This window comes from Platalea leucorodia (genome assembly GCF_965183815.1).
Source record: "Platalea leucorodia genome assembly, chromosome: 3".
Taxonomy (NCBI): Eukaryota; Metazoa; Chordata; class Aves; order Pelecaniformes; family Threskiornithidae; genus Platalea; species Platalea leucorodia.
This window is the reverse complement of record NC_138825.1, coordinates 34554823-34573740: the sequence shown is the minus strand read 5'-3', so window position 1 is coordinate 34573740 and position 18918 is coordinate 34554823. Positions and strand designations below refer to the sequence as shown.

Below are 18918 nucleotides of genomic sequence, written 5' to 3'. Positions count from 1 at the left end.
GGCCCAACCCACAAATAAGCACACAAGAGGATTTTTGTCTCTGATCTTAGCAGCATTAGGAATTATACTTCCTTATACACCCAGAAACTTAACTAGATAAGCAAAAATGTGATCAACAAGTGCCCAAAGCCATAAGTCCACAGAACAGTGCCAAGCTGTTGACATGCCTTGAACAGGATTTTTGCTCTCAGTGTGGGACTATGGTCATTCATACAGAGTGTATTCATTCTCCTTACAATTAAAAGGCATATCATGGTGCCAAACATCACTTTCATATTGAAATAAGATTAAAAGTGTGTCAAAGTACTTGCTTTTTTCCTGAATAAATAATGCATAGATCTAATTTGGAAACACAAGTACTTTTGTTTGGCATGTTTAGGGAAGTATCCAAAACAATTTTATTAAAGGTTAGCATGGGAAATTTCAAAGAACGTCTGTGGGAAAAATGTTCACTTTTACTTCAGATATTTTGTGTTTTAACCTCCTCACCCCAATTTCAGAGTTCATATTTTCAGGTTTTTTGTTCTGCTTACTCTGTCACTCACAGCCCCACCCTAGTAAGGAGAAAAGGAGGGCAAGATGTATTTTCCACAACTTCCTCCGTGTAGAAAACAACATAACCATCAAAATATGAAGAGCGAGTTGTTGCCATCTCTCTTCTACTCTTTCCAATGATGAGCAGCAAGGAGTGACAATAGGGAGACAACTTCTGGCATACCATAAAAAAATATTCTAAAAATAGAAAACTAAACCTCTTTTATTCACAGTTGTTTCAATTTGACTTGTAAAATCCAAAATTGATTATTAAAATATTTCCATCAGAATATTTCTCATACATCAATATATTTCTCATATATAAATATATTTTTTAACCAGAAAGAGTTTTTAACCAGAAAGGCTGTGGGCTGTACTTGGAAACTTGGCTGTCAGAGGAAGCCCTCCTAACTGGAGCATGCTACCTGACTTTCAGGGAGCCTCTATGCAGGATAATGCCTCCAGCATCCCCATCCACCTCGACTCTCCCTTTCCAGATAAGCCCTCCTGATGTGAAGTAGCAAATTTCCTTGGTCAGTGAGCTGAATCTTTGTGGGTGTTTTGTTTTGGACCTCTGTGCTCCTATCAGTTGCGGTACCACTCCCTGTGCTAGGGTGGCTGTGTAGTCCAAGATAACCACTGCTTCAATTTGTTTTCATCCCATGACACAAAACACCTGCTTGGACACCTATCTGTGTTTCCACAAAATATCACCCCCAAAAAACCAAACCCCTTATGAGTCTGGTTTTCTTGGGAGCCAGGACGGAAATCAAAGCAGTAAAGGTCAGTAGCGCACCCCTTTTCCTTGAGACTTTGCCCACATGCTGTGAGTCAGCAGGAGTCGCATTAGCTGCATCGCAGAAGAAGGTATCTGCCAACATGAAAGTGAAAAGCAATCCTTTAGCAAGCCCTTCAAGTGTTCCAGGCTGTGCAAGACCTGTAGGTGACGAACATGTTTGAGCAGAGAGCTAAGGGCCTGCCAGGGAAAGGCAAGGCCCTGGGTTCACTTTCAGAGAGATGCGTAGCCCCTGGCAGGGATAGGTTTGCTACCATCACTCCCTCTTGTTCCTCAGGCACGGAGTCAAAATAAAGCCACAGCCCGCAAGCAGCTGTGAAGCCAGGCAGGGTACTCAGAGGAGGCCCAGTCTGCAGGCAGGTCAGGGGAGTTCTCTGAGGGCTTTCTGGAACAAAAAGCAGCCAAAATCTAATGGGTGCTGTGCTCAGCCCAACCTTTTATTCCTAGATATTCCAGTATTAGTTATCTTACCACAGCGAGGTCGAGGCTAAAGAAAGGTTTAAAAAAAACCCCAAACAAACAACAAAAATCTAACTCTTGTTGAAAAGCACAAGGTACAAGTCATGAATTTAAAAAGAAAAATCTTCCTGCTCAAACTATAGGGCAACAGACCTCCCCCACCTCCCCGCAGGTCCTGGCATAAGAGTTGAAAGAAGAGATTTTATGGGTTCTTCAGGACTTAAGTCCAGCTACAGGAAATTGCCGTGAAGGGAGGGAAGTAGCATTTTCCTGTGTAAAACGGTCCTGAACAGCAACTCTTTACCTACTATGTCACCGTCTTCATCTCCCAGAATTAAAGGTTTGAGTTCTCCATTTCTATGAACTGCAGGTTGCTGGTATCATGTTGCACCACGCATTGTAAAGACCTATGATAAGCGTTCAGTGAAAAGATTTCAGCTTTTTTAATTGTCAGCTGGTCTGCGATTTTATCTATTAAGCTATTGTGTTCAGAGAAACCTGCAGCCAGGCATGGACCATAAGAACAGGAGCTTAACAGATACAGGTTTATCCTGTTTTCCTACTTCTTGCTACCCTACCTCCTATAAATTACTAACACTTTACTAAAATACCGAGGGCAGAAGGTGAACAATAGTCTGTGGGCTCCAGCCTGCTGGGAGCAGATAGAAATGTTATCAGGTGCTTACCAGACCCAGCTATGTCCAGCCCTCAGCTGCACGAGGGGACCCCACCTCCCTCTTTGGGTGTTTTTGGCATCAGTCACCCGTCAGGCACCTCTTCCTTCTCTGCTACTCCTCTGTTGTGGGGCTGGAGGAAAACGTAGAGATCGGCTACCTTTACTCAAACCATGATAGCATCCACCCTTCCCTCCTGTGCCTACGCATCTCCCCGCTTTCCTAGCTCACACCTCAGCAATTTCACTCAGTTGCCCAAAAGCTAAGGTTCTGTTTCTCAGGCTGAGGTTGTCTCAATTTCTGCAGCTCCGTCTCTATCATGGGTATCACTGAGTCACATTTTGCTACCCATTAAGGTAAGTAGTTACCGATTTTCCAAGGTGTTTTAAGGAAACTGCTGGAGTTGAAGGACAGCAAATACTTCTAGACTGCAAAATGGTGAGCACTGCTGCTAGAAATCTTGTGAAAATTCATAAACAGCTACTTTGATGTTTTAATAGCTCTGGCATAAGATTCAGATAGCAGTCATAAACGCCCATTTTATTTTATTGTAGTACTGATCAATTCTAACACTTCCTGTCTCTGCACATCTTTAAAAACAGCCCCCGGAAAAAACGCAGCCCCTAGAATAAACTTTTGTTTATCTTTCAACAGCTGTCCAAAATCCTCATTGAATAATACTTTGCTACGCTGTATCTAATTGAAGACCAGATGCCACTGAACTGAAGTCATTAATACACCATACAAGTATGGGCATGTGCTTGCATAAAACAAGTTGTTTTATTGGCTCCTTACCTTCGAGGTCTTTGGACCAGGACCAGTCTCATCTGTGAGGCTCATTACATGTGTTGTTGTAAAAAGAAATCTCATTTCTTGATTGCCATTCTCCTCATGACAGAGAGGATAAATTGTAAAATTTTTATTGCAAAATATTAAAATAAATTACATTTTACAAAGACTTAGCAAATATTTACATACAGTGTGATTCCAGTGACAATCAGCAACAAAGAACAGACAGGCAGGCATATTATGGAGTGATAAGAGTCAGAACTGTACAAACTTCAAAAGCCGTATGAAAGACGAGCTACATTTTTAAAAGGTAAATCCATCACAAATGGAATGAATACCATGAGGCACAAAAATTACAAGTCTACAACAGAGTTCTTGGGGTGTTTTGTTTAGGTCAACAAACTTGTATATTGCTTTTTGCTCTCCTCATCAGTGATGCTTGTCTGTCTCTACACAGTCTCCCAGATCAACTGGAGGAAAAAAAACCCAAACATCTCAACATATACAACTGTGTCACCATGGATCTGTTATCAGTCTATGGTTTTATTTATGCATGTTTTGTGACATCCATTGCCAGCAACAGATTCACAAATCATTAGTTCAGAAAAATTTAACACACCACTTTTTGTATTTCCTCAGTGATTTCGTACCAGTGTATCAGATGTGTCAGACTGCCTGCTGTGAGATATGTATCTGAAAACGATGCCCTTCTGGTAAAAATAGGCTTCATTAGCACAAGACAAAACCAAGAAGTGTCACAACGATGTCATGAAGGATGGGGTCACATAGTCTATAGCACTTAAAAGGGCTTTTGTAGCAACAGACTTTTGTTGTCACATTTCAGGATTTTTAAATTTTTTAAAGTATTGGCTCATCTTGGCAAAATTAGTAAGTTTATGTTGTGAAAGTGGACCCATGCTTCACACGATGTGACTGGAAATATAATCTAGTTGTAGGCAATAGCTAGAAAGAAGAGTTTCACTTTTATTCCATCCCTTCCTTATTTGTGCTTTTAAGCTTTTCTTCTTCTTCTTTAAAAATCCCCTTTCCTCTCTTTCCAGGAAGAGATCTGTCTCACCTATAAAACTAACTCCATATCATTAAGAGAGCTGTTAGCATTATTGGTTAGCCAAATGAAATCTTACATGGCATCCAAAGAAAATGTGTCCAGATTGACCAGATAATTGAAATAGCTACAAGACCTTACCACGTAGCACTGGGGAATTCACTCAGAGGCACTTTTGGGGCTGAATAGCTCAAAATCCAGCCTGGATACCCCTCTAACTCACTACATGTAAATCTGAAGGAAAAAAAGACATTAATTTAGATCCCCCTGGCAGCTGCTTTTCTCAAGACGTGGAAGACAGGCAGGCAAAAAGCTGTCTTGCTTAGCACTTCGGCAGTTCTGAGATGGCACCATAATTTTAAAAACCCTGGGAAATGGTTCAGCTTTTTGGAGAGAGCCAGTATGAAAGCTATGCGCCAACTAAACCCCTCCAAAACACTGAAAACAAGTAGGGCTTAATGAGACCAATTGTGTTGGCCCCTGTGTAAAGAGGAATTTTTTCCCAGTGTTAGGATTACATTAAGGCACATGGTAGGATGTCTTGAGAACAGTTTTGTGAGGTGTGGTCATGTTTCCCAAAAAAGCGGGAATATTGTACTTTGTTTTAATAAATTTAAACTATTACTTTAAATCCCATGATACTTATTATGCAGACTTATAGTCTATGCTGACTACACTGGGAAAGGCCAGAGAGCCACATCTAACTTGATAATATGAAACAGATCCCATCCATTCTCAGCTCTGGCGTACAAGTGCACTTCACTATGGAGAACGGAGAGTCTGGGTTCCAGTGTGCAACATCCCCTCCCAATCAAAGCAGCCCAGCCAAGTGTCTGGGTTGTATTATTTTTGTATTAAAGAGAAATTTAACTTTTTTTAAAGGAAGATTGGACTATGCTTTTCCATTTCATGCACTTTCAGCAAGCTTTTTCTCTCCTCACTGTCCTGTAGCTTTCTAACTGTCACTAAAACTTTGATCTTTGCATCAATAATGGAAGACAAGTTGGAGGACAAGAAAAGCTATATGGAGTGCTTTCTCATTTTCTTTTAAGCGAATGTGCACTTTTTTTAAACAAAACAAAAAAAGAAGGCTAGACTTGCTACGCAAGCATCCTGTGTATCATGCATGTAGTCTCACATAGCATTTCTTACAATTACAAGGTATAGCTGTCAACCACAACCCTTCAGATATATAGAAATACTTGAAGGGCTTGGAGTCATTTTAAAATGATAGGGGTGGGGGTGTCTATTAGAAGTAAATCAGAATCTTCTTGATAGGGCCTCTCCCTCTTTCCTGTCAGATACAAGCCAAATTCATCCACAGCCACTCCTGCCCCAAATAGCAGTAATATAATAAAATTTGATTTCAAATTAGAATCTCTCTTCAGTGATATTATCATAAAATACAGATTAATTACCAAATCCAATGATGTCGATTCCACATTTTTGCCAGTATAACAGAGTTGGCCCTAGCCTTGTGTTCACTTTCTATTTGAAAAGATGTCATATATGTGGAAAATTCTGAAAAGAAATGAGTAAATACAGTCCCTTGTTCCACAGTAGATGACTTCAAAACTTCCCATCAACAGGCTATCCAACCATAGTGCCAGTTTCCCATATGTCCTCCTTCTTCTGTGGAGGAGGCCAGCAATTGAAGCTGCAGCCAATATTTGCAGTTATTAGAAATATCTAGTAATTCAAGATTAGCATTGCAAGATTCCATAAGCTCTTCTTACAGAGCTAGTGAGTCTGCCAGCATTACACCGAAAACAAGAATGAGACAACTTTTAACTGTTCACTGAACTCTGGAAACTTTCGGACATACTGAAATGACTTAAATACTGTAAAACTAAACAGGACAACAGAACTTGACATGTTAAGGTTCAAAGGTCTTGGCTATTTTCTGTTCCAAGTATATTAGATACAGCTGATGTCAGTACCTTTTGCCAACATGTAATCAAGAGCCTCATTTGAAAGAGTTGTCAGGGTTAACGCATAGATATGGAAAAAGAAAGAAAACCAAAACCATGGTATAATTTTCTTTGTAGCCAAAACAATTTGGGCATAAAAGTTATGAAGAGACATACTTCCTTCTCAACAAGAAGCCCATCTCCAAGCCAAAAGATAATACTTTCAGGAGCTTAGAGCCAAAGTTCCTTTTAAAAAGCGCCTTATGGACTTAAGTCACTTGATCACATCTCAGTTTGCCCAAGATTTGACATCGCCCAGCCTTCTTGAAAGTGGGATAGAATAACCATTGTATATGCACATAGGTCATACTTTAAAACAAAACAAATAAGCAAAGTGTAATCAACTGTTTCAAAAATCATCTCTCATTCAAGTCTAGTCTGAAGTACCAAGGCAGGGAGGAACATCAAATAACAATACTGACTAACACACTGCACAGATCAGCAGCAGTGCTACAGGTCCCTTCTGACAGGCTTTAGGGCATTTGGAGAATATCTGTGCCTCCCAAGGTGATGTTTTCCTCAGAAGAACACTGTCAATAAAACTTCACCTGTACACAGATACTGTATAAGGTTCATTCAAGTATTTCCTCTAGGAAATGGACAGTGGAAGGACACTTTCAACAATAAAAAAGTTCATTGCATCCTGCTTGTGCTCATACATGCTTTGATCAATAGGTCTTCCAGTCACTTTACTCTTCAGCAGTTCTGGGGCTGATGTGCAGTTTAGCAGCGCAATTGGTGAGTTTCATCCCAGATGATTCTTCCTTGTTAGAGGGCTCCTTCTCAATCTGTTCCTTTGGAATTTTTAATTTTAATATTTTATTTATAAAATTACAATTCACTATAATTTGACAAGCACTGACATATTCTAGACAGATGTTTCAGATGCTTCCTCCTCAGTCTGCCAGCGCACCTCAGCTCAGATCTGTGTCCCATTATTCCATCTAAAGTTTCTCATTAAGAACAACTCGTGGTTGCACCAATTTTTTGTGGTAACAACTTAAAAAAAAAAAAAAAAAGCAAACCCCTTGCTTTCATTTGTGATCAAAGCAGGATTCAAATCTAGATTTTCAGAGGTGAAAGGCTAATGGAGTAACCGAACACATTTGATGCCCAAAACAGTCTCTTTGCAACAGTATAGTTACACTCCCAAACTAATTCCTCAATGAAATGCATAAACGCAGAGCAGGTCCAGTGTATTAACTAGTCTCTTCTTTTCTACTTTGTTCAAGAACCATAAAATCCCAGGAAGGAGCAGGACTCCAAATTCAACTGTTATTTTACAAGTTTTTCAGATAAGCAAAGCTGATGGGCTCAGAAACCAACTTAGGATGGGAAAAGGACACTGGAGTTTATTAGTTTGGGACTTGCTTTTGTTTTCAAAGAGACAGGAGAAGCTGCAAAAACATGCTTTTCTCCTTGCTCTGTTAATTTGTTCAATATGCACTGACCATTTTCAGAAAACCATTGTCAAACATGCTTCACGTTGCAGCCTTCACATTGCTTACTGTATTATATTCATTCATCAGCTGTTCATAAGGCACAGAAAGTTCTAGCTCGTTATTGGTAAAAGTAGATTCATCAGAGGATGGGAATTTTACCAGTTTTTTTGCAGTTTCAGATTCCTCTGCGAGATTATCATCCATGGAGGATTTTGACGTTTCCTCATCATCTGAGATATCTTCCTCTTCATCATCATCTTCATTTACAAATGTTATATTGGCATTCTCAAATATTAAGGGTCGATAGTCTCTGGAATCCCACACTTCGCCTTCTTCTTCACTAATCCTGTCTAGCTGGTTTACAAACATGGTTCCTTCTAGAGGGCTGTCTCCAATACGTTTATCATGCAGGGGTCTCAGTACATGACCATTTTGAATGTCCAGGGAAGCCTCATCGTACTCAAAAGACTCTGTCTTTGTGTAAGTCACCTGGACATCTATACTGGCATTCTGCATATTTTGTTTGGTATTTTCTATTTTAATAATTTTCTCATTGTTTGTCTTCAGGGCCTTTTTCCCAATTTGCTTAATAAGATCATTGTAGGTCTCTTCTTTCTTTGAAAGGAAGCTGAAGATATTGACATCCTTTGAGGTACCCATTTGAAGGGGTTTTTTAGACCGAGGATGGTTGTCAAATGACTCTTTTCTTTTTTTCCTCCGTTTCTTGATTGCTTTGTGGACTTCCACAAACATACTGACCTTCCAGTTAACAAAGAGTGAAAGCCAAGCTAGTCCCAGATAGATCCATAACTCCACAAAATATCTGTAAAGGGCATGATAGTTTGCATCTGGATTTACACCTACAAAGAATTAAAAACAAGAATATTACTGAAAGAGGACTCACAGCTGATAAACCTTTGAAGTTATGACCCTGACAACTACTCCCTTCCACACTAACAGAGAGTTGTTTGAACACTGCTCCGGGAGGTGGTAAGTGGGTATCTGAAACCCTTCTGACAGAAAAAGTTGATCCCAGGTCTTGTACTTCTTGGCTGCATGTATTCTGACCACTGGACTACAACATAAAATGGAAGCATATTTATTCTCTCCTTGTAAGCTATAAAAGTGAACTTTTTTCCTCTTTGAAAACTATAAGCCTTCTCCCTGCCACTGAGGTACGGATATAGGTACCTTCCTTGAGAAAAGGATTCAGAATTCTACTTACAAGGACCATCTCCAAAGCCCTGAACAAGGCAGTGGATTTTAGAGAAAGACAGGATTTAAAAGGAGACACCAGTATGCTCAGCATTTCCTATTGACTAGTTCTAGACAGCTGCACAGAGAGCATTGCCCAGTACTTAGACGCTCTGCTCCGTATACTGGATCCCATTCAAAGGTGCCTAACTATCATGGCGGATAGGATAGGTCCTCACCCAAAATAGGGACCTGGAGGACCTGAAAGAGTTACAAACTCCAGAACTTGGCTCCAGACTTAGTCTAATAAAGGCCTTAGGTACCTAAAGCAAGATTGAAGAGCCAGATCTACTCCATTGGATCAGTACCCAGCTTTAACTGAACCTTCTATTCAGCAAAATGTTTTGGAAAAGCTTAGAAATCACCTTTTCAAATTAAGAGTTTGGAAAAAGAACTGGCACACTATACATGTAGTGAAATATTACATAAGATACAATTACTGACCAGCAACAAAATCTCCAAATCCTATGGTGGTGATAGTGATGAATGAGAAATAGAGGCCTTCAATGTAATCCCATCCTTCAGTCACCATGAAGACAAAGGGAGGAATAACCAGATGGACCAAGACACCCCAAACAATGAAAATAGCTGTGCATGTAATTTGTGCTTTCCTCTGTAAAGAAAGAAGAAAAAAAAAACGTCAGGGAGAGATCTCCAAATTTTTTCCCTGCCATGGCACCAAGCATCATCTGACAGTATCAGACATTTCAGAGTTTTGTGCTAACAATTTATCAGCCATAAATAAAAGTCACTGACTGAAGTAAACACACAACTATTTTTTTTTCCTTTATGCAGAACTCGCTATTCTTACAACTACTTGCTCAAACAGGATTATTTCCTCATAGTTTTCTTTCACACTCTTGAAAAGTTTAAAGAGTTCCTGATATTTTATAAATAGGCATGGGATACAGACATAGCACTCTAGTCTAATAAGCAGTCAGAACCTCTGATTTACCTTTTATTCATTTGAGTATAGAGCATCAGAAGTGTTCAAGATGCTTCTTTCCTATTTATGCCCCCTACCCTTTGCCATTCATGTAACCTCTGCACAAAGCTGCACACACACATGCATTTCACCATCATTTTCTGTACTTTCTTCTCAGGTGCTGAACCAAGAAATTTCTTGCTCTGTTTCTGAAACCAGGACCTAAACCAGTCCCACTGTCCTCCAGGCACTATAGCCCTCCATTGCCTCCCATCTCTGTGCAGAGTTAGAACTGAGATAGAACTCACTTGGAGAAAAAAATCCCCCCAAAAACCCAAACAAACCACCACCAAAAAAACCAACAAAAAGCCACAAACAAAAAACCCACAAGCCAGTGACTCAGAACAAAACATTATTTTCCAGTTGGTTCACTGCATAGCAGGAAATACTCATGCTAGCATAGAAGCAGGTGGGAACAAAGCAGGACAGCTTGTTTCCATGCCAGAGGAGCTTGCATGGAATGTCTGTGAAATGGAGTCTTGCCTACATTTGTCCTACAGGTTTCTAATGTAAGGAGATACATGCCTCCACAGAAGCTGCAAGATCTATATTTAGTACCAAAGGTTTCTACAAGATCTCATTTTGCTAAAACATCTTGCAGAAATAACATACCGGACCCAATCCCCCTTTCAGTTATTTCTATGCAACACCATTTGGGAAAATTCATATTTGTGCAAGTGTTCATTTACTACCAAGATTAGCGGGTAAGTTAAGAAGTGTAAGCTTAATTCATGCATCAAAAATACACAGCATGAGGGTAAACAAGAGAGGGCCTTACCAGGCTTACTCCTCTTTTCGTCAGAAACTGGCCCAGCCTCTTGGCACGTCCTCCAAAGAACTTCCCCAGAGCACTGATCCATGTCAAGCAGAGAGGAACTCCAAAGAGCCCATAAAATATGCAGAAGAGACGCCCAGAGGGTGTCTTTGGAGAAACGTTTCCGTAACCTAAAAGAGATAAGTACATGCACGGTCTGTTCTTGTTGCAGAGAATTCAAGGCAATTCTACCTATGCACAAAAAAACATTGCGTGGGCTTCTGCTGTATCAGACACTCCTTAATTCACTGTCTGAAAGAGCTTTAGTCTACCCTAGCTGCTCATCTTCTGAAACTGGGTACCTTCTAATTCTAGCAAACGTGTATTCCGTTAATGCAGGCTGAGAGGATTACTGCATTTTAAGTGCTTCCTAGATTTTGTGCATCTTTTTCTTGACAAGATGTGATAAATATGAAATAAAGCTCATCTCAAAACTTCTAATATGATTTCCCAACCTTAAGCAACACTGTTCAAAACTTGATTGAATCAATTTTACAGAATAAAAGCTCAAAATTCATCCTTAAGCTAGCTTCCATGTGAGAGATCCACTATACACATTTAACTTGTGACCAGGTACCTTTCCAGGGTAAGAGTTTGCGAGTTAAGTGCAAGGTGAGTTGTGACATAGCAAGGTATTTCAACTGGATTTAGTTCTTTGCTGGTCACAGAACCCAACAGAGCATTACAAACTCAGGCTCTAAAATCAGCAGCCTATTTTCTGAGCTTCTGCCAGAGGTTTCTTATTTAGATGTGTTCCTGACTTCAACTTTTTGTCATAAGGTGGCTATTGTGAGTTTCAAATAATAAAGAAAACCACAGTACTGCATATGGTTTAACAGTAAGACTTCCATTTCTGTATACCTCTAGCCTTCTCTGGTTATTTTGCATTCCTTTTTTTGCATTGTAGGTGTAGCAAGTGTGTAGCAACACCATGTAACAACGATTTTTCTGTAAAAGCAGAAGGCAGATCATGTTTAGCTCTGAAAATCTGTATATCAAAGGAGGAAGAAGTCTTTCAATGCAGGGGGTTTTTACAAGCACAAATCAGTAGAGAGATTTAGAAGACAACACTTGTTCTACTTTGCCTTCTTTAAGAGACAGATAAAAAGTCTAGACTGTTCTGCAAGCAAAGAACACTGATAAATCAGTAGCTTTAGAGGATGCATGTGAATAACAAGACAGCTATACAAAAACCTCATATGCACATGCTTCAAGTATTAGTTCAATTGAATGTTTTGTAAAACTTTTGTTTTGGGATTTTATGATTTGGAAATTTAAGTTCACGAATGAATGGACCTGGAATGACACCAGTCATCCCCAACAGCACCTTGAATCCGTTACTTATTGGAAAGGCACACAGCTCTCTCCTGTATACCCATGGAGAGTGTGCCAAAAAACTGGGTTTTTTCAGTCTATGAACCTGTGAGTGAACATGTACTGTAGGCAAATCCAGCCACTGGGACTTTACTCAGTGTCTAGCTCGACACACAAATGGAAGAGTACAAACACACTAGAGCATACAGAAAACTACAGTTAGGAAAGCTGACATAATACATACTTACCGATTGTAGTGATCACAGTAGCAGCAAAGATCACAGCATTAGGCCAATTCCAGTTGTTGAAAGTATTGTTCCCAGTTATGGCAACCCCTTGTCCAGCAGCATTTGACACAATCTGTAAGAAAACAGTTTACAGTCATTCTTGGAAAATCCTGGCGGCCTGAAAAAGAAAAGTGTCTATCCCTCTCAGGTTTTCCCCCTTTGTTCATACTTTCAAAATAATCATTCAAGTTTTTTGTGAAGGCTAGCCTAGTATGTTCGCTAACAATATTTTTATGAAATATTAAAAACTTGCTTCACCGAAGAAAAAGTAGTGCAGGTGCTCTGACATTTAAATAGGAGGTTTTAATTAGATAAGCTTTTACTTGATTTACCAGTTTAACCCAAATGGATCTCTTCCAGAGACCAAACACACTCCTCCAGACTGAACTAGCATTTAACCTCCAGTGCAGTTCTTGAACTTGGTTTAATATTAGCGACATCTTCAGAACTACTATCCATTTCAAAACACTGTTACATGCCTCAGCTTGACTTGGGTATGAGCAGGACGTCATAGAATCCTTGGCAAAGCTAGTGCGATTAATGTTAATTCACCTGCTGTCCCTGACAAAGTCAAACCACCTACAAGCCAATGTAAAACTGTACTTTTCAGCACAGACAAATTAACACTTTTCCAAAGTATTTCATGCAACAGGACTCTAATCATTGTCCTTGAATCAGGCCCCTTTCTTATCCCATGTTTGAATCTAGTATGCCATGATGAATGTGAAGCACTCATTTACAATGTTTTAGGGAAGCAAGTGTAGTTATTGGCATTTCCACAGATTCAGCAGGTCATTTTTTTAACATCTGTTCAGGTCTTCAGGTGCTCAAGAATTATTAACCATCTTCACCTTTGGTAGGAAGGGACTTGGAAGACCCAGCCTCCCCTGCCTTTCCAGAACTAGACTGTAGAAAACACATTGATAAAAAAAACTGACAATTTAGTGCAGAAAGTCAAAGTTTCAGATCAAAATCATGCATCTTGCCAATTCTGACATGTATTTCTACCTCCCCAAAGTAAAAAAGAAAAGTGATTTATCATATTCTCTCCTAGAAATCCCTAGTTATTTAAACCTTTGCTCTGTCACGTCATGCCGCAGTTAAAGCCTTCTCAGGTTACTCTGCTTTTTTCCCTTCAGTGTAAACCAAGGTTGCATGAACAAAACTTTGAGGCTAAATCCATATACAGGAGAGGTGAGGGTATCTCCAAAAGTCGATTCATAACGTTATACCACTTTCTGTGTTTCGCCCTCAACAAGTGTTGAACACAAAAAATATCTTGAGCTAAATACCTAAAATTGGAGGCAATATACTTTTTTTTTTTTTTTTTTTTTTTAAATAAACATGACAGGTGAGGTTTATCTTAAACTGGTAAGAACTTACAGATGTACCTACAACCAACTCTTCCTTCCCTCATCACCCCTTCCTTCCTTCCTACTTGATTAAGATCTGATCTTGGACCCAGCAGAGACTCAACGCGAAGTTCAATTGCTACTGAAAACATACACAAGTTAATACAAGTTTTAATTATTCTTGAGACTTATTACATATCACCACCCTCCTACTGTAATAAAAATGCCCTCAAAGTGAATGTATTGTGCATATACAAGATGCAAACAATTTAATTAAAAATGCACTTTCAACACACAAGCTATTACAGAAGATAAAAGGAAAAGCATTGAAAGCGAATAAAGGTACAGAACTAGATTTTTCTCCTGGTAAACTCAATGTGTGGGCAAAACTGTATGCAGTGTCTTTCCATAGCCTACAGGCTCTGGATAGAAAAGGATAAAGACTTCCCACCAAGGCAGTCATTTGTCATAAGAAAGTAATGTTGAAATGAAAAGTAGCCCTAAAATGGGCAGATCAAGAGTAGGCAAGTAAAGACACAATGCCACCCCCTTCCAAAAAAATATTTGAAGCAGCTACAATAGATCACAAGAGTTCATCTGAGTAGAGACCAAAGTAACCTGATTTATTTCTGCTATGGTCTGCAGATGAACTTCCTAAAAGGAAGTCCCAAAGGACATCCAAAGTACCTGATAGATCACAGATTGTGTCTATTATCCCTGAAAAGATACCTTGACTTCTTCCACTGCCCAGCAATGCTGCACTAAATGTTATATCAAACACCGGTCCTCCAGTCATTTTCCACGCTAGAAGTGCGGTTGGATTTTTTTAAATTATTTCCTCACAGAGCAACTGATCTCATAGAGACGCACTGAAGTATCTGTTTCCATTGTCACTGGGCCATTATCTCATTGCATTAGTCCACCTTCAGTCTGAGCTAATGAGCTCAGTTTCCCAGTACGTACCGTTACTTTAAGATCTGCCAGCGTTTGAGGTCTGGAGGTGTGAAGGGGGCCCAGACCCAAGAGGAAGAAGCTGCTGGACTGAGTAGCACACAGCTGCCCTTCACACCCAGGCAGTTAACATTTTGGGGGAGAGATGGCCAGCTCTCCGAGTTATATAAACACTTTATATAGAGAACCACAGATACTCTCCAGCCAAAGCTGCCACTCTCTTCCTGTCCCTATTTGCACACAGCTATCTGCTACTAGCATGCAATTATCTACGATCTATAATCTAGTCTTTTAAGTTACTTTATGACTGCAATAAGCCTGAATGTGCATTGCTGCATCCCAGCTGCAGGAACAAAGATGATCACAAAACATGCTTAGATAGCTTTGGTGCAGTGGGAAATACATAGTTGTTTTCCAAGCTGCATAACTCTTGCCCATACTGAAATAATTAAATATTTTGGCTTCAACAAACAATGTGAGTGGACACTATACAACTGAACAGCAAATATGTGGTTTTTTTGCTTGGTAAATCTGTTAGGCAATGTCAGAGATGCCGTTATTTTCATATGCTAGGATACAGAATGCCCCATGTTGCCTGTGCTGGATTTCTTAAACGAAAGAAAATTTGCTCTAAAAAGCCTTTGGATGGGAAAATAGGAGGCAAGGAGGGAGAGGAAGAAGAGGGTAGATGGTGCAAGTGTTCTTACTATCTTGAAAGATGTCATTCAGAAAATACCTTTGCAAGTATGCCCAAATTCAAAAGCTGAAAATAGTTAACTAAGAATTTACACATCCCCTTAAGCCCCACCTCATGACAGTTTGTACTGATAAAGGCAGGACTTCATTTTCAGTAAAATGACTTTTGTCTCACAGGAACCAAACCTCCTCTTCTCCCTCACTCCCCACCACCCCAATTCTGCACTTTGGCAAATGAAAAAGGAAACTAAGATCTAGAGTCCTTGGAGCTCTTGCTGAAAGTAAACAGACGTGCAATTGCAGAGGGAGATTTAAAACACACACAAAACTAACACATCTTCCGATGACATTAGCACAAGTAGAAACCAGGATGCCATTTGAACATAATCAAGCAGACAATTTGCTCCATTTGCAGGTACTTCCCCACAGACAAACCTCAGCACTGTTCCAATACAGCCTTGTGTTTCCTGGGCTTGGTGACATTTTTGTTAACCCTCTGATGACCTGGTTAACTCAAGATTTACCAGATATCACAAGAACTAGTTGTTAAAATCTCCTCTATCTTGGGCAAAGGAGAGGAGTTCCTCTCTGATGCTTTGGGCACATGCCACTTGCATGCCCCCTATATGACTAACAGTAGGGCTGAAAAGTTCTCAAAACAAATTTGAAAATAGCAAGGAGAAGCCTTGACCCACATCGGTATTATGGATATGTTCGTACCTCTATTTTTATCCTCTATTTTCTGTTGGGGGCAAGCCCAGAACAGCAGCAAGGTTTTCACAAACTGGGAAGCCACATACTAATGCATTTATTCAAATTGGTTTTTTTCTACTGGCCTGTCAAGGTTTGCTAGGGCAAGTCTCTATGGCGGCTTAAAAGCTTGCAATAGTCAGTAGATCCATCTTAGCTGTCCTTGTCTGTGTATTAGCAGGAGGGATTGTTTGACATTTGATCAATACCACTGCAAAGTAAAATGGTTCACAACAGAATGACATTTAGTCCCTGTAGAAGTAATGTGAGGAACAAGCACACTGGAGACTAAGTATGCTGAATATGCCATTTTACTTTGGCTTCTTGGCCTTCAGAAGAAGGAAAAATGGGACAGAACTCTCACCTTCTGCCTCTGTAAGCATGAAAAAGTGTACAAGGCTTTATATTCTTTCTAGGAAAAGAAGAAAATATTCTTTTATGCCATCCCTTCAGGTACTTATGTACATTGATGAGATCCCCCTGAGCCTTCTCTTCTCCAGGCTGAACAGTCCCAGGTCTCTCAGCCTTTCCTCATAGGAAATCATATTAGTGACTCTTTGCTGGACTCTCTCCAGCATGCCCCATGTCTCTCTCATATTGGGGAGCCTGGACACAGCACTCCAGGTGTAGCCTCACCAGTACAGAGCAGAGGGGAAGGATCACCTCCCTCGACCAGCTGGCAATGCTTTGCCTAACGCATCCCAGGATACCTTTAGCCACCTTTCCTGCAAGGGCACGTGTTGGCTCATGTTCAACTTGATGTCCACCAGGACCTCCAGGTCCTTTTCTGCAAAGCTGCTTTCCAGCTGGGTAGCCCCCAGCATGTATTGGTGCATGGATCCACACATGATTAGTGATGTTATTCTAAGAGTTAAGGATTGCAAGAAAGCTGTGATACAGGTTTTGCATATCAAGTAGGAATAATTTCATATTTGGTGGGAAATCCTAAACACTTTAATAAGGATTAGCTGGGTCTGATAACAATGAGCAATAGAAAAGAAAAAGGACTTCTGGGATATTTATGGCCAGATAGACAGATAGGCCAGACTAAAGACACACGACAATAAACAGGCTATATAAACTAGAGCAACAGATCCTGCCCCACAGGCACCCTATTACATACAAGAACAGACAGATATTGCTCAGTGCCAGGTCTCTTTTGAAGAGGATAAAGTGTCCCATGTTATTCAAAGCATTCCCTGGAGATCTGGCATGTAAGTCTAATGGTAGTTTTAAGCTTCTCCCAGTGGTATGAACAATTCTCTTTTGCAAATGCTGCTAAGTGTTTCTCCATAAGAAAGGAGATGCAATTGAACTATTAAGCCTGAAATCAGAACCAGTGGCTTTCATTCTACTCTCAGAGCATTACCATGTGCATAAAGGGGAATCTCAGCTGGCTGCTGCATCCAAAAGCAGAGTCCATTAAAGCAATAACTGATGCATCCCTTCAGGACTCCTGAGCTTTGTCTGCACTTCTGAGGCTGAAGGAACATGCAGTAATTTTGCTTCTTTCTCAAGTTCTTTTAATCGAGGATGTAAACATTTAATGCAGAGAAAACCACTGAGAATTACAAATCTACGAAATACTTGAGAGATCTTCCTACAAGGAATAAAGCTTCAACAGCAATATCTTTTCACATTGACATTCAAATCTTTTATACAACTTGAAGAAACCAGAAAACTGTGGAGTAGTCATCTAATCATGGGTACATACAATAACGACAATTTAGCCAATCATAATAAAATTGTCCACAGTAATAAGGTTTAAATTTATAATATCAGGTAAAACTCTATACTGCTGTTCATCTTTAAGCAGATTTTCATTTTAGCTAAACCCAGCAGCAGCAGAGCAAAACAAATAGGTAAAGTGGTACAAGAAGCTGCATGGACATTTTTCATGGCTTTTTTAAAAAAAAAAAAAAAAAAAATCAAGAAAAAGCTTAAAGTAACTCCTAAATTACTTTAAAAACAAAAAAATAAAAATCCATGCCATGCAAATTGTACACCATTCTACTTGTCCCCCATGGTTTTTGCAGTTACCTGGGTTTTCTGGTTCCAGCTATAAAGTTACAGCAGCAGTCAGCTATTTATAATAATCAGATTTTTAAATGAGATCAAAACATATTTAACTGTTAATGTTTATGTTTTCAATAATAAAAAATTGAGTCACAAGGCTACCAGGTCAGATATACATTACAAAGTTCTGCTGACCTAGATAATATTGTCTCGGGATTACATGTAACATGTAAATAAAGAGGAAAGAAACCCTCTCAGTCAGTATCCCTTTCGAAGGAAAAGAGTCTGTGGGTGGTCACAGTTAGATTGACAGAACAACTTCCTCAGACTCATCATGCAGACAAGCAACACAGTCGCCATGGCCAGAAATTTCCTGCCCTGTTGGCATATTGCAGTTTGACATCTGCTTCCATATTAAAAGCAGCAGAAGCTATTTCACAGGCACAGTCTGAATTTGTAAGTACTTTATAGCTACATCAAAAGGAGTAGATTCACAGTCAAACTAGGACTATATTAATCCTGGCTGACAGCTCATCTATTGAATTAGTTTTTAAGCAACAATTATATATTTAATATAATAATAAATGGCATAATTTATTGTAGTTGGAGAAGGAGAGAAGAAAAGAAAAGAAAAAGAGATTTAAAGCCAACTGCCTTCCCCCAACACTCCTTCCCCACCCCACCCGCCCCGATGTGTCCTGATTGAGTAGAGGATACTGCACATCAGAGAAAATATTTTCCTCACTAGAGTATCTTGGCAGCTTGGGGT

General features: G+C 39.8%; 1 protein-coding gene across 1 annotated transcript in view; it reads right to left on the bottom strand.

The window, feature by feature from the left end:
- Positions 1-7454: 7454 nt before the first annotated feature.
- Positions 7455-18918, bottom strand: part of KCNK5 (potassium two pore domain channel subfamily K member 5) — a gene marked incomplete at its 5' end in the record, with an annotated part of 32816 nt that continues 21352 nt past the window's right edge. Inside the window, 4 exons of the mRNA XM_082307314.1 lie at positions 7455-8590; positions 9429-9597; positions 10748-10914; positions 12346-12457. Of these exons, the coding sequence (XP_082163440.1) occupies positions 7770-8590; positions 9429-9597; positions 10748-10914; positions 12346-12457 (1269 nt within the window). The 3' untranslated portion in view covers positions 7455-7769. The remainder of the gene's footprint in view (positions 8591-9428; positions 9598-10747; positions 10915-12345; positions 12458-18918) is intronic.